Raw genomic sequence first — 16168 nt, forward strand, 5'->3', positions numbered from 1 at the left:
ACCTGACCCACCAACTAGCCTACATCTGCCTTCAGTATGACAGAAATGCAAAAGCACCACAGAAATAGTTGGGCTCCAGTGTTTTACTTCAAGCACAGCTTTATCAGACTCAAGAACCACTCCAGTGATTCAATTACACCATCAATCTCATTAAAATTAACAAAAAACAATCTTCCTCAATTTAGGGTTGTTGCATTTATTTACCTGTCTATCCTGGAATGCCAGCTCGTTTGATTATTGTTTAACGTTGCCTTCTCAGAAGAATCCCTTTGTCTCACTAGAGTTTCTTGAGGATTCAGAATATGCTCAAGAAGTCTCCCTCCACCTACAGTAGAACAGAAGAAACAGTTACGTGTACTGGTAAGTTTGTTCAATACATATAATACTTTATTTTCATAGAATCACAGAATAGTTTGGATTGGAAAGGACCTTAAACATCATCTAATTCCAGCCCCACCATGGGCAGGAACACTTTCCACTAGATCAGGTTGTTCAAACCTCCAGTCAACCCGGCCTTGAGCACTTCCACAGACGGGGCAGTCACAACTTCTCGGGGCAGCCTGTTCCACTGTCTCATCACTTTCATAGTAAAGAACTTCTTCCTTATATCTAACCTAAATCTCCCCTTTTTTAGTTTAAAACCATTACACCTTGTCCTATCACTACACGCCCTGACAGAGTCCCTCCCCAGCTTTCCTGTAGGTCCCCTTTAGTTACTGGAAGGACACTCTAAGGTCTTCCCTTCTCTTCTGCAAATTGAAGGACCCAACTCCCTCAGCCTTGGAAGGAGAGGTGCTCCAGCCCTTTGATCAACTTTGTGGCCTTCTTTTCCTTTCCAAATATTGCCTTATTCTGTAACACCCAACAAGGACAGTAAAAATAATGTTGCCTTTTTTTTTTTTTTTTTTTTTAAATAAATGCTTACTTTAGATACGACAAGTCACATAAAAACATTCACACTGATCTATCTTACTGTGATTGCTTTATATTAGCAGCGTCAAAAAACAGACGAATGAAACCATGACAAGCAATTAACTGAGTCACAGAGGAACATTTTGTCCATAGGGTCACAGATTTGTTCTTCTTCCTTCACCTGGCTTCATTTATTCTTGGCCCAGAGAACAAAGTGACAACATTGAAAAAAAAGAGAGACAGAAGCAGCAATCTAAGAAAAATCTGATGAAGACACAAACCGGCATTTTGTCCGTGATGCTACGAGTACAATGCCTGGATCTTTTAAATGGTCTTCTTCTGTCTTAGATCCTCAAGCAATTCTCCTAAACACCAACTAAAAAAGGTGCTTTACTTTTTGATGAAATGTTCAAAACCAAGTTTCACACCATTAAATTGATCTCAAGTAGTAAAAGAAAATGACTCATTTTGCTTTGCACATACTATTTTAATTGCTGTAACCCAGAGACCCTGTGGATGCATTTGTGTGAAAAAAGTAAATTCAGCCGTGATAACAAAGTTATTGAGTAGCTTTCCCATTTTACATTATTTTGTATCATCTTCTTTAAACCTGACAACGAGGTTGTCTTTAACTTTTCAAGTCACAATATATTTCAGTGACAAATTCTAAAGCTATAGGATAGCACAGTACTGTCATTAAATCTTTAGTTGGTTACAAGTAGCTGACATTTCCAACATGAACCTTTCCCAAACGCACTTTTCCAATATTCTGAGTGTAAGTATCCACGCGCTAGCAACCCAACACCTCAGAAGAGGGAGGAACACACAGAATAAATCCCAGACCATACTGCTCATGCTAGTGGAAGACAGGAGTAACTTACTCACCATACCTTCATGTGTGGATTTGGGAACATTTTCCTTTTCTGTTATAGGGTTTTCTTTCCTTGAGATTTTCACATTTTTTGATACAGGTTCCGGAACATAACTCCGAGGAACTGGTGTCTTTAGAGGAGATTTTTGTGTATGAATTCCACTACTCTGGAATTGACTTGAATAGGCTTCAGAGGGAGGAAAAATATATATAGTTATTTAAATATGTTAAGAATTCTCTTAATATGAAAACAAATTTGGAGAAAAAAATGCATGCCAACATTAAGAAATTTTCACAGAAATGCGAAATATTACAGAACTAGATAAAAAAGTAAACAGGAAGAAAATGTCATATTTCCAAGTACTATTATAAAAGGATCAAAACAAGCAAAAAATAACAAAAAAACACCAACTAATACTATGAGCTAGCTCAATACAAGCTTCCACACAGTTTATTTGTCAGTAAAAATATTGTGTAAATCTAGGCCTCACAAATGAAATCAAATTGGTGCAGACTACACAGTTAGAAAGTACCAAACTCTCACTTTAAACTGGAACATTTTCAGAATAAGTGTTTTATGATATACAGTATATTATGTCATAAAACCAATTATACAGCAGAAATGTTTACTACTCACTGCTACTGCAGTATGTAATCCAATATTAATTGGAACAAAATCAATGCAGAACAAACACTGAAATTAAGATATTAAGAATTTGTCTTCACCTGGGACAGGTGGACCTCTGCTAGAAAATAAATTCTTCTGACACGAAGACATATCATTGTTAGTAAGCAATTGCTGTTCTGCCTTCTCAGGCTGTTTTGTCATGAGAGCGGAAGATGGTAGGCGAATTTGCTGTAAGCCACCTACGTTGACTGCAGAGCTAATGAGATGAGACTAAAAGAGAAGAATTATAATGAATTTCTTATACGTGCATTAGTTTCTCAATAAAACTTGGAACAGGAACACTTGTCATGTAATCATATTAACCAGATTTTGACATGATACTTAGAAGAAAAAAAAAAGCATTTACAACAGTCTCAGAACAATAACATGCTTGCACATTATTCTTCCTTTCAAAGAAGCATGCAAGACTGTCCAAATAAACAAACTAATTTTCCTTAGATTTTTAGTGTGACCAGCTAGTTACTAAACGAAAATTCCCTCAATTAGCAAAGGTCTAACCAACTTCTTAGGAAAATGCTCTCATTCCCACAATTTTTGCATTAACTTTTTGCAGACAGAAGAATTACTGGAGGTGGGAGGCGCGGGGAGAGGCAACAGCAATCTGGAACAGGTGGATTTCAGATTTTCCAGAACCAGAAATAAATCAAATCAAAATCTAAATCAAATTTTAAAAACAAATGGTTATAATATTAAACACTGAGATACAGAAGAAATAAGCAAGAGCTTCTGCCATTTTACATAGATACCTGAATATTCATTTGTTGCTCCTGTAACTTTTCCAAATGCTGAATCCGTTGCTGCATTAAAGTATTCATTTGTTTTTCAAGCTCAGCAACTCTTTCATGACACTGGGGATTCTCATACTGAGTCTTCATATTTGTTTGCCGTTCAGCAACACGCTGCAGTTGTCTGTCGGTCTCCTGTAGCTTATGAAGTAATGCTGAAACCGAGTTAACTTTTGCTTCCAAATCATTTTGAACCTAAGGAAAAAAAAATAAATAAAAAAAACTTACTGTAAAAGATGTGCAAGCGTGAAGACAGCAAAACACTCTTCTTATCATCATGGATGGATTTGCTTCCCAAAAGACATACACAAAAAAATACCAGTTGGCCTTAATGTCTGGTGGATTAGCCATACTATGAAATTCTTCTAAAGGATAAATTAAATGGTCTCTGTCCATAAGCAGCCAAATCTCACTTAGCCAAATCCAAGTTAGCTCTCTCTGCTGTAACGGTAAGTCTGAAATCACTAGCACAGAAAACATTCAAGACATTCAGTTCCCTTTGGTTCTACCACCAATCACTTCAAGCTTCCTTAGAAGATCTATTATTTTAAAGTGGGCAAAGAACTAATATTACTGCAAGCTACTTACTTTGAGAAGTGGAGCTGTGGTAGCAATGGCAGCAGCAGTTGCTGCTGCGATGGTTGTTGCAGAATCAGCTTCCCTGCGTGTTGGCCTGCTGTCTTGAGTAACAGTTTCCTTTCTTTCAGTGGAAGCATTTCCCAAGAGTTGCACCTTCACCTCCTTAAATACAGGGGTATTCTGAGTTCTGTAAAAATAAACAAGTTCCTATAAAAAGCATTGAAAGCAATGAGAAAGCATCAAAACGCCCTCCAAGCAAATGGTTTCCCACATTTAGCCCTGGAATCACTAAACATGTAAGCATTTCTTCTTCATTTCCTTCTCCTTGATGTCCAAGAAAAAACACATATTCTGATGTTTTAGTATGGCACAAGAAGTTTCTTGAGGTTATGTTATGGTTTATAGCATAGAAAGCACTTCCATGTGATGACTGCAACCACAATGAAGGATGTGTTTACAGGTTGTACTTCACGTAGTCTTCCTAAACAATTTTTGATTTTGAAGATTTCCAGCCTACAGATAAACAGCATATATTCTTATTCATCTATAAAACCATCCTGTGTGAGTTTGGCACTAGATGGCTTTTCTGCCGAAACAAATCTTGCCTGGCTCTTGTATCATGAAAACACTAACTCAAGTAGTTTAAAGACATTACAAAGATACGCAAAATAAACAAGATATTTCAGTGACCTCTGAATGACAAAATAAACTGAAAACACCTTTATAGACAGAAAAATACTAACAGAGAAAAAAATACTCTTTCCTTACCAGCTATACATTTTGGCAGAAACTGAGGAAGTTTTGCACCGTATGCACAAAAATAGAACAGCACAACAACACGGACTTACTTTTGCTTTAATGCTGCTCTCAAAGCCTCCTTCTGGCCAGTAGCATATTGAGAAATAAAAACATCATCTGTGTGGAAGGACAAAAACCATTTTGTTAGGTTAACTGACACAAAGGACCTAGTGTAGAAGTAGACGCAAAGTGTTATTGAAATAACAGGTAGGCAGTAAGCTTCACATAACACAATTTTATGCGGTATCAAATGTCGTTATCACTAAAACCCATTTTGGTATGCTCTGGAAAAGACAACGACATTACCTTAACTCTGTAAAACGTGAAGGAGATTGCTATATAAATGGTAGCTTGAGCTTAGACTACCCATTCAGTAAAACCCTGCAAATTTCAACTTGAAATAAACGTAATTAAAACAGTATTTTAGAACTCTGAACAAGTATTTTCCCACAGTCATCATGAATAACAACAAAATATTTTAATAGCTATTAATCATGCTAAAAAGTTTGCAGTCTCTCCTGTATCTACTGTTTGTTGAGCAGAGGTAAAAACCCAAGCTGCAGCAGGTTCATTGTTTCATTACTGCTAATTAGCCAGCTAGAACACGTGCTGATAAGCCAGCCAGCTGCTACCTCTGTAAGTCATAGAAGAGGAAACTAAAATACTGCTTCTTGGCCTTAAACAGAGGTCACGATTTCTGTTCCTTTTCTCTACCCAGACAAAGATATCCAAGAAACCAAAGGGAACTTTTCCTTATCCAAGGGAAAGGCATCGACAATGGGACTTCCTAGACAGTTAAAAATACACTCTTTATAGTGTAGGTTGCTTGCAGAAAACATGCATTTGTGGTTGCAACATTTAAAAATGTAAATTACAATTACCTTCATTTATAGCAAAGACACCTCTGAATATCTGCACTCAAAATTTTCTATATTGAAGAATATCCAAGATAAAATTAAAGCTTCTTTTCCCTCTAATCAATCTTCTTATGAAAAAAGGGCTGTCGCAGTACAGCAACTTGTTTTACCTTTAGGGCTTCTGTTATCTTCCAGTAGAGCTGAACGATTTTCTTGTACTGCAGCTTCTTTAACATAATCCTTCAAAGCAAGAAGAGCACAAAAGCACACGTCAAAGCCTGTGGTAACAGTAGCCAAAATTTTGCAAGCAGATGGAATTGCTGAATACGTAAGTATAAGCAATTCCACAGTACAGTAACACCTGGTCGCGGAACAAGGTACGTTAAGGCTTACCTCTACCATAGAGCCATGTGGACTTTGTAGTCAAGAATTCACATGATATTTTAGGAACAAAAAGTACAAACACAATTAAAAGTATGTATTCTGAGTGTGGATTTAAAAAAAATTAAAAAAATGGTATTTTCCTCATTTATAGCCAAAGACATGGTAGTGAAATTACACATGTTCAGGCTTTGTACCTGATGTACCTAATCTCAAACAATTTGGGATTAGCCATGCTCACAGAACTAATCTCACATGCCACTGACTGTGGAACCGAAGGGACAGAGATGAATTTCCTTGAAGTGGAAACCATCAATAATCAGAGTCTCTGAGGAGTCATAAAGCCAAGTTAGAAAGGTGAAAGTCTCTTACTTAACTGTGTTTGATGGTGTTGCATTGTAAAACAGTACTGCACCATCCTTTTGAGAACTTTTATTCAGCTTACTAAGTCTACTGAGCCATGCAGGGACCTTGCTGCTAGCTTTTCACAGTGCAGACTGATTTTATCCTCAGGCATGCTCACTACTGAATGGAAGCCGTGCAGACAAGTCTCCATTGTATGGGAGATACAATAAATGAATCAAAAAAAAAATTAAAATCTTATAATTAAAAGTATCAGAGAGTTCCATATAAACTGATGTCCATTTCAATACCTATGATATGAAGAGGAAAACAAAAAAAACCACAACAACAAAACAAGAAGCTTCAGGTTTTTATAACAAATATTGTGCAATGTGCAGCAGCATTTTCAAAGGAGGAACTGCACTAACATTTAAAACTATACCTGGGTATTAACCCAGGTAGCAGCGCAGTAAATAAATCTCCTCCAAATACTTTAGCATGAAGATCTGCTAAGCTTTTACAGAAGGTACAACTTTTTGAGAAAAACACTGTTCTCCTACTCCAAGATTGCAGGAAGCGACAGTAACTTTTCTTACCCTTTGTGACACCAAGAGGGGTTCTGCAGCAGTTTCTACTGAAGGAAGATGTTCTGGGTGTCCTTTAGCACTCTGGACTCCTAAAATAAAAGCAATTTTACTGTAGTTACAATAATTTTGAATGCATTCTCATTGTCCCCTAACTCAAATCTCAATCTTTTCTCTGTATCGTTGAATACCCAAATATAAAGACTTTCCTAACACAAATGACCACAGTCATCAACCTGAAACTTACAAATGTTAACAGACTCTGTGAAACTGAATTATAGGCTTGTTCTACAGTACATTAAAAACTCATTGAAGAAACAGAGTATCTGAAAAATCAACAATGTCTAGTGAAAAATCAAGTCTAAGGATCACAGGAACACAGAAAATTACTTGTTTAGAGAGACAGTAATACTTATACGTCAACATCTTACAGAATGACACTGAGTACAGTACACGTTTTACTAATGTCAGACTAGTCTGTCTTCCTAGCACTATGAAACTAACATCTGGTGGAGCTGCTTGAGCCCTTATCCCCAAAGCCTAAAAAAACAAACAAACAAAAACCCAACAACAACAAAAAAATCCTTTCTGAACTCTAAAGACTGTAATTGACTTAAAAAAAAAAAAAAGAAACAAAAAGAATAGTCTAGCTGGCTAGACACAGCAGCACCGTATACATCAGTTTTGAATTTGAGGAGTACAAGGTACAGCGCTACAGCTTCTTATATGCTGGGAATGTGACATTTTAACTGTAAAATTTGTAACAAAGAAAAGGTAAAAAGATGATTTTATTAAAAAAAAAAAAGAAATTTGAATGCTTTAGTTAATACTACCACAAATAGTTTTAAAAAGTTACAGAAGAGGACATAATTCATTTTTTCATTTTGTTTACCTCATCTACACAAGACTCATTGGTACAGACACTTGATCAATATATGTGGTTTGTGCCAAGGTGGCAGGGTTGAATTGGGTTAAGTTGTTGAGCTGGGTTAAGTTTCCTCTTTAGGTCCCTGCACACACACACTGTTTCACCCTCTGATGCTGCCAACACCTTTCCTGCCTAAGGCATTTGAGAAATGTGATGGTCTGATTACGGTCATGATTTTTCTGATTAGATCGCTTCATCTCTACAGACTCTGAATGCAGGGTCAGGACTGGAGCTCAGTTCATGGAGCTCTGACCCTGCAGGAGTCCCCTTCCACAGGGGAAGCACAGTCATAGTTACAAAAGTTTGAGAAAACAAACACCACCTTTGAAAAAGTGCTGCAGAAATCACAGAACCATTTAGGTTGGAGGAGACCTCCAAGATCACTTAGTCCAACCTCTATATGCCGATGTCGACAGGATTAGAAGACGAAATGACCTCTTAAGTTATAAAGAGCCATATAACTGGAACCAATGCAGTATTATTCTATCATAAAGCTAACTGAGCGCCCCTACCACAGCCGTACCTCGTGCGGCGCTGCCGGCCACGGCACCAGCAGGCCGGCCGCACGGAGCCCTGCCGGGCAGCGAGGCCGGGGCAGCAGCCGGCGTTCCGCCTCTCCCCAAAGCCGCGCGGGCCGCGGGGCCGGCAGAAGCCGCTCCGCGAAGCTTCTTCACAGCAACCGTCACTGCTTTAGGGCGGCCGCCGGCCCCCAGGGGCTGCTCCCGGTGGACGCTGGTGGAGCGGACGAGCACGTCGCCGGCCGTGAGGCTGCCCGAGGAGCCCTGGCTGACGCTGGAGTCGCTTTCCCCGTCCATGAGGCTCCCGCAGCGCGGCTCTCGGCGCTTTACGCCTAGAAATAAAGGCTAAAAGCGGGTTCGGGCGCAACCCGCGGCCCTCAGGGAACGGCCGGGCCTAGGCCGCAGCCCGCACCCGGTCACCATGGCAACAGCGCCCGGTGCTGCCCGTAATGGCGCCCCACTTCCGGGAGGAGGACACATTAAGGCGCTGCACGGCGCTCGGGGCCGGGAAGGTAAAGCTGGCGGCGGGGCCGCGCTCGCTGATTCGCCGCGCCTGGTGGCGAATCGGCGGATCCCGCGGCTGTCCCTCACCTCCCCGCGTGGCCGGCTCGTGGCGGGCGGGTGAGTGCGCGCGCGGGCGGCGGGGGGGGGAGGGGGGAGCGCTGAGGTGAGGGGACCGGGGGGGGGGAATGGGGATGGGGTCCCTGTGAGGGCTCCGCCGCTGTCTGTGGGGTTTTATTCCGTTTTGTCCCGTTTATACGCGTGCTGAGGCGCCTCCGTGGTGTTGTGTGCTTAGAGTGGGAAGAGAGCAGAATAAAAATAAAATTAGAGCCTCGTGGGTGCGGTGCCCGCCCCGCGCTCACGTTGTCTTTGGATCTCGCCCTCAGTAAAATCCCAGAACCATTAAGGTTGGAAAAGCTCTCCGGGATCATCTCGTCCAACCGTCTCCGTACTGCCAATGTCACCCTTTAAACCGTGACCCTAAGCACCACATCCAACCTTTCCCAGTAGTGCTCAGCTCCCAGCAAAAAGGCTGAGGGGAAAAAAAAATAAAAATCAAAACGCTGGGCTTGTTTAGTTTCCATGGGAAGGCTCCTGTTGACTCAAGATTAGGTAACTGGCACAAATATTCATTACATCAGTGGGGGGGGGGGGGGGGGGGGGAAACAACAAGTTCCCCAATGGAGTTTGCAGCATGCGTCTCGTGTGTAGGAATGCCTGGCTGTTAAACGGAGGCAGGCTCTTCAGCTGTACAGTAATGATAATTGGAACGCAGCTTTTGGTTATTATCGCTTAGGAGTTGTGTTCGTGAGCCCTCTGCTTCTAAAAGTCTGCAGGTACAGCTGAGGAAATCGTGCTCCCACATGCATGCAATTTTAGGAGAGCTCTGATATCTGTATTTCTGGCTCCTGGTAGATGATTGACCCACACTAGCTAGCAATCCTTATCCTAACTGCTGCTTTTGTTTAATAAAGTACCTTTACCTTTTCAAAGAGAAACTGTGACTACCTGGTGATTTCAAGTCTCCATGGCAGCAGCAGAAGGAAATATTAGGAGTGCTTTCCAGGTTCTAAAGCAGGGTGGGGAGCTGGGATTTGGCTTTCATGGAGAGTAGGTTTAAATAGGCTGAACCCCAAGTTCTCCTTAGTTGTTAATCTGGCTCAGAGAGTCTTATTTTCAAAGTACACCTCTCTTGTATGTAAAAACATGTCTGGAGGAGCAGCAGGGCCCTTTGAGAAGGGAGACCCCCCAGCTATTGCTGCTTTCCCCGTGACCCAGAACACACGGACCGTGAGGCCCTCTCACACCATCACCCACAGTCCTTCAGAGCTGTCTGCTTCCTTCGGTGTGAGGTGTTGAAAAGTGCAATGCTGAATTTTGAAATTGCATTTATCCCAGAGGAAAGTAACGCAGGCTACGTGGGCTTAAACCTGAGGCGTGCTGGAGCTGTTTGAGCAGCTAGGTACGAAGCTGGGTGCAATGTTAGTTAAGGTGCCAGTCCTTCACTGGGCTCTGGGATGGCTTTTTTGGTGTTTCACAGGCTGGAGGGGAAAGGAACAAACAACGGGAGAACTTGAAATGATGCATTTAACGTCCTTTAAGAATAAACCAGATCTGCACATTTCTGGAAATACGCAGGTAGCACATTTTTAGATGTTAAGGGAACTGCCTGTAATTTGTAGCTATGCTGAAGAAGTGCACTACAGCCATATAATTTCACTGTCTGCGGTGTAGAAAGTGTAAAATACCTGTAGAGGGACTAGTGCTTCAGACATTTACAATCAGATAGTGCCATTGGGCTGCTTCAAATCAGTGCTGTTTCCCAAGTGTGACAGCTTGGTGGAACTTTAAGCTTGCCAAAGCAGTGACAGAAGAACAAAAGATCAGGTTTGTTATAAACAAACAGTGAAGCAATACGCAGTGTGAGAAAACGGCACTGACAGGAGCTGAAGCTTTTCGCTCATTGTGCTTGGGAGAGGACAAAAGTCTTCTCTGTTCTCAGTGTGTTTTAGTTGCCTGTTTAATAATCTCCTTAAAGTGACTTGCCAGAATTGTCTCTGTTCATTTTTTTTTTCTTGTAACAGACTGAGAAATGAGAGAGTGGAGATGCCATCCATTTTCACTAGTTGTCCCAGGTGACAATCACGTCCTCTTCTCTTAAAATAAGTTAGAGGTTACATTAACCCAAGTAAAGCTTTGTTTCTTCTCAGTAACTTCATTTTGCAGGTTCTTTTTAAAAGAATAGCCTGTGTAGTTTATCTACCCATGGTAATTCTTGGTCATGGGGACAGGTATCTTAAATCCAAAATTCATGTGCGTTCCTTATCTTCAGTCCCTGACTTCTATCACCATGTACTTCCTATGTAGTGATAAAGTGGAATTTTAACAGGCAAACATCATAATTATTCCGCTACTGGGAGGGGGAGGGAGACTGCATGCTTGCAAGAGCTCCATAGTGCTGTTTAGTTGCTTGGTTTTCTTTCTCTTGTAGAAGTTTTGTCTTTTTGTGCTTGCTTACCCTCTTCCTTGCCCCTGCTGAGGGACTGGAATAGTTTAAGCTTTCTAAAACATGGACGTCTAGCTCAAAATTTGACAAAGCAAAATGCAAGAATAATCACAAGTTGCCCTTGCTACGGGGCTAGATGAACTTTTTTCACAAATTACACTTTGGTACTAATTTTTCTTCCGATGGTTAATGCGAATAAAATTGAAGGAGCTTGTTCTCTTCAAGGTGTAATATTAACTTTCATTATCATCTGTGACAGGTCTTGGATAATTTGTGAAGTAAGGAAAACGAAGACTAGGTTTCACTATTCTAGGAAGCCTGGAGGTTCACTTTCAAGCCTTAACTTGTTTACGGTGTTGAATTAGGAATGTGAGCCTTCCGTAAGGATGCTTGCTTAAATTCTTGCATCCCTGGCTGCTCACTCTTCCATTTTTATTCATTAGTTTTCATTTAAGGCTGTTCTCATTCCTTTATGATTTCCTGCATTTAACTTGCTGTATAAAAGACTGGCACGTTTGCTCTGGTTAAAGGGTTTGGTGAGAATGCAGCTGCACAGAAGCAGTGTCTGCTTCTCTGATCCATGCCGACCTACTCAGAGTTGTTACAGTTTTATACTTTTCCTTACAGTTTTCACAAATGACATCTAAAGTCACTGAAATTACAAGGCTAGGTAATGTTATCGCTTGCTTCTCCCCCACTCCACTTTTACTTTGTGTTTGAAAACGTTTATGATTTTTTCTCTTCCCTGCATCGTCACTTTAACTGTTTGAAATGCTTTAAAAGTGTTTAAAGGACAGCAGTTCGAGGTGAATCTGTGAAGATTTAGTATCTGGAATTATCTTGGATGTTCTTTTAACTTGAATATGTCTCAAGGAGATAACTTTCCTTCAAGTGGATGGCTTGAAAGTTTGCTACCAACGTTGCGTGTAAATACATTTCGGGAACGTATAAAATTCCATTCTGTTTTAAGATGCTGCAGTCAGGATGTGTGCTTTTCGTGTCAAACTCAACTTCTGTCTTCAGAACAGGTGACTGAATCGCAGGCAGTAGAATATGGCTGGACAAATATCTGAATCTGATCAGATCAAGCAGGTAAGATGCTGTATTCACGAGCAGTGGCTTTGAAGATCTTGTGTTGCTTTGTCACACAGAGTAAAAGTCACAGGGCCTGGAGAAGGAGACAAGGTTCTTTCAGTTGTCTTCTGAGATGAAATTTGTTCTGTAACAACCAACGTTTAAACGTCTGACCACTGACACTGTGTAACATCTGATTTATTTCAGCACTAACAGCGTTTTGTGCCGAATCTAATGACTGACAGTAAGATCTTCTAGTGACTTGTCATTTAAATCTTAATGTCACCGGATGGCTCATGAAGCTGCGTGCAAGAAAAATTGATGTAGATTTTTTTTTTTAAACACTCATTGTGTGTTCAATTTTTATTTGTAGTTCAAGGAGTTCCTGGGAACGTACAATAAAATTACAGAAAACTGCTTCCTAGACTGTGTAAAGGATTTCACTAGCAGAGAGGTTAAACCAGAAGAGGTATGTAAATGTTTCCTATGTTTTTAATTACCTTTTGGTAGAATTGCTGTTTAATGTTCAAATTTCAAAAGCAATTTAGAAGGTTTTGATCTTTCAACTAGCTAAAAAGCAAGCTAGCAGTCTTTGGAGGAGTGTAGGTGTTGTGGCGTGCAGCTTCCAAGTGAGCAAGGAAGCGTGCTAGTGGAAGGAAAGGAAATAGTTTGTCTGTAGCTTTGCTTCTGTAAACACGTCCAAAGGTGATAACAATATTTCTTTGCACCCTAACGGTCTGCTGTAGAAAAAAAAAAAAAAGCCAAAACAAACAAAAAGAAAAAGCCAAATGTGTTGCATCATCAGCTACACACAAATAATGAATCAGGGCCTCTTTACGTTTTGTCCTTGTCTTCTCTTAGGTGTATGTACAGAGAGGCAACCTTCCTGGTCTCACCGTGAGCAGTGGCTGCTTCACGTAGTTAAGTGTGTTTTACCCTCTGAGCTATCAGAGGAAGTTCTTGTGCCGATGGATGATAGCTTTAGGGGCGTGGAAGTTGCATGCCTCTGCAGTCTGCACCCATTTCCCCACAGGCAGAATCCTACCCGCGTTTGCTGCGTTGTAGAGTCGAAGAAACACGGGCCTTCAGAACTCCGGCTGCTTAGTCCAGTTCTCTGCATTGCAGGGAGCTCCGTCATAGAGTCACCTGCAAAAAAGATTAGGCTCTGGATAAGATGAGTTGTGTGGTTTTTTTTTTTTTTTTACCTTTTCTCTCCTGATGGGAGGCTGTTCCAGCATTTCCTAATTAAGTTGCTTACAAGTCTAATAATCAGTTTAACAGCTGCCCCTCGGTGCAGGCAAAAAATCATGTCTCCTTTCAGCTTTTGTTTTGCCGCACTAAGCGAAGCCCTCCTGGCTTTCCAAGACACATTTCTTGTTACCCTGATCTCAGTGTCTGCTTTAGTGGAATTTTTCTTGATTACAGGTAGTCAGAGTAATTCTGAGGAAGGTCTTGTCACTGTCTTTTACCAGCTCATGTGGAATTGCTTTGAATTGTACAAGATGTGACAGAAGTGTTAGGGGCACAACCTCTCTTTTTTGGGGGGGGATGGCATTTGATTTCTACTAGAAGATTGGAGTTCTCTTTTTTTGCTAAAGAGTTACAAAGATTTCTTTGAAAAATAAGGGTTCGAATCGTCTTTTGTTAAAGACCTGGATTCAAAACCAGAGAATGCTCATTGGAGAGGAATTAATTGTAAAGGTTGTTTAGCTCATCCAAAAAAAAATATTCTTAGCTTCTGATCATCTGTTTTTTGCTCCCCCTTCTATGATCTGCAAAGGAGCCGTGTTTGGCTGTAGAAGAGCCATCTGTTTAAGAGTGGAGGCTAGGAAGAAACGTTCGGAAGGGGAGCTTGTTCCATACTTATCTGTTATGGATTTTCTTGCTAAGCATCTGGCTGTGGCCCTTGCTGGAAACAGAAGGCTGGTCTAGATGGGTCACTGGCCTGATCTAATCCTAATTTCCTATTTCAAGTTGTAGTTTCTTATTAAATAGTTAAGACAAATACCTCCATGAATTTCCTTTGAGATTCTGCATTTGTTAAAGCAGCTGCTGACCTCTTTCCTTACAGCAGTCTCCAGTGCAAGTCCAGACTTCCCCAGGCACCGTATCACAAATACCACGCCCTCGGGAAGATGTGGCTTGGGGTAGTTCCAGAATTCAGCAGCGTTTGTTTCCTAGTCAGACTTAACTGCTGCTTAGCAGGTTTTGCTGTAACTGGTGCCAGGTCAGGCAGAGAGAGAAGAGTGGGACTGAGAGGGTGTTTAGTTGCTGGTTCTTTGTCTCGTTCACTTCCAGCCCCTCTGCTTTTCACATCCCTTTATACTGAGCAGAATCAAAGCCATTTCTGGTTTTCTAGTAAGCATGCAAGGAGGTCGTCTTTCCTTTTTATCTGAGTTTGTTGACTTTGACAGTGATAGCAAGGTTTGCAGCCATGACGCAGAATATCTGATTGGTAGAACTGGAGCTCAGGAATAGGTTTCATAGCTTTTTCTCTACAATTAGAGAAAGGGGAAAAAATAAATAACAGTACCAGTGGAATAGGCTTTGTTATTCCTGTCCCTGTCCAGCTAGCTGGCTGACAGAGCTTCAGAGGGTTTCTGGCTGCTTCTGTGAAGGTTAACCAGGCAGGTACAAGAAGAATGATAAAGCTAAAAGGAACAAGGTCACAAAAAAGGTTAAACTGAGCTAACACACTGCACCATATTTGGCTGTCAAAAATAGGTGTTTGTGAAACCAAATTCAGAAAAAGGGAAAACAACAACAGAAAAATAGGTTTAGTATTTACTGCAGAATAAAATGTTTTATATACTTAAGTTTCACAAGAGTGGTCCAAGGATGAAATGGTAATATCTCCTAGATCTGTTTTATTAAGAATGAGTATTAAAAGACGTTTCAGGCATTCCTTGAAAGCTAAACTTACTGTTTTCTACTGCACAGAGAGACTGTGACCAGTTAGGTCCTCAGCTTGAGACTAAACACAGGCATGAGATGCAGTCACCGAACCTTACGTGCCTGTAGATGATTGTATTCTGGGTCCTGTCTGGGGAGGTGTTTGACTTACTGTTTGAAGCCTTCTCTTTTCCTTTTCCTTCAGATGACTTGCTCAGACCACTGCCTACAGAAGTATTTAAAAATGACACAGAGGATCTCCATGAGATTCCAGGAGTATCATATTCAGCAGAACGAAGCTCTGGCAGCTAAAGCAGGACTGCTTGGCCAGCCTCGTTAGACAAGAGCCCTCTGTTCAGACTTTGTAAGCAGTGCCAGTGTTCGTTGGGCAGGAACACATTTTGGATTTTCTACTGTCAAGTTGCATGTCCAGCAACTCCGAAGAGAGTTCTAGATGCTGGTTGGAAAGTGGAAACCATGAAGGGTTACACATGAAGTTAGCAAGTGTTGGCTGGCAATGGAGTCTGCTTCAGAGGTCCTTTTCACTCTACAACGGCATAATACTAATACAACCTCTTTCAGGGCCTGCAGACTGGTATGTTTAAATTTGGGGGGGTTGGGAAAGTTGCATTTCTCCTGTTAGGACTGATTCAGAGGCAAAATAAAAGTGTAATATGGAAATGCACTTTTTTTTATTTAATTCAAGTAAAATGAATGAACCCATATGATTGTGTGTATGTTCTTTCCAAAGATACTTTTTAGGACACTGCTTGAGAGCCAGGTTTTGTTTGCAGCCTTATTCCTCATCCTCTCTCACGGAGTCTCGTTCGTTCGTTGCTGCTTGAAGCTGCTGATAGATAACCAGATTGATAACTTCGTTTCAGCAGGGAGGTATTTGTGGATGCGTTATGTCTCTTAACTCAGGAAGAACTCAGTTGTTTCATTACCAGCC

The 16168-nt window shown here is 41.0% G+C and overlaps 2 protein-coding genes across 9 annotated transcripts in view; one reads left to right on the top strand and one right to left on the bottom strand.

Moving 5' to 3' along the window:
- KIAA0586 (KIAA0586 ortholog) overlaps window positions 1–8721 on the bottom strand; it is a 97163-nt gene extending 88442 nt beyond the window's left edge. For 3 of the 6 annotated variants that reach the window (XM_050710717.1, XM_035551512.2, XM_035551510.2), the window contains exons 1-9: window positions 8249–8721; window positions 6810–6889; window positions 5661–5730; window positions 4684–4750; window positions 3845–4022; window positions 3218–3451; window positions 2510–2681; window positions 1803–1970; window positions 205–325 (exon numbers count right to left, since the gene is read on the bottom strand). In XM_050710717.1, coding sequence (XP_050566674.1) covers window positions 205–325; window positions 1803–1970; window positions 2510–2681; window positions 3218–3451; window positions 3845–4022; window positions 4684–4750; window positions 5661–5730; window positions 6810–6889; window positions 8249–8540 — 1382 coding nt within the window. In that variant the 5' untranslated portion in view covers window positions 8541–8721. The remainder of the gene's footprint in view (window positions 1–204; window positions 326–1802; window positions 1971–2509; window positions 2682–3217; window positions 3452–3844; window positions 4023–4683; window positions 4751–5660; window positions 5731–6809; window positions 6890–8248) is intronic. The other 3 variants (XM_050710718.1, XM_035551513.2, XM_035551511.2) reach the window with 1 other exon arrangement.
- A 3-nt stretch (window positions 8722–8724) lies between these two features.
- TIMM9 (translocase of inner mitochondrial membrane 9) lies at window positions 8725–15939 on the top strand. 3 transcript variants are annotated; one of them, XM_035551514.2, is made up of 4 exons: window positions 8725–8864; window positions 12274–12342; window positions 12698–12793; window positions 15422–15939. In XM_035551514.2, exons 2-4 carry the CDS (start codon window positions 12304–12306, stop codon window positions 15554–15556), a joined length of 270 nt encoding a protein of 89 aa, XP_035407407.1. In that variant the 5' UTR covers window positions 8725–8864; window positions 12274–12303; the 3' UTR covers window positions 15557–15939. The 3 variants fall into 3 exon arrangements, with proteins under 3 accessions (XP_035407407.1, XP_035407408.1, XP_035407409.1); XM_035551515.2 differs by having other exon boundaries at window positions 8741–8755; XM_035551516.2 differs by having other exon boundaries at window positions 8781–8864; window positions 12279–12342.
- Window positions 15940–16168: the final 229 nt, after the last annotated feature.

This window comes from Cygnus atratus, chromosome 5, assembly GCF_013377495.2.
Source record: "Cygnus atratus isolate AKBS03 ecotype Queensland, Australia chromosome 5, CAtr_DNAZoo_HiC_assembly, whole genome shotgun sequence".
In the NCBI taxonomy this organism is placed as follows: domain Eukaryota; kingdom Metazoa; phylum Chordata; class Aves; order Anseriformes; family Anatidae; genus Cygnus; species Cygnus atratus.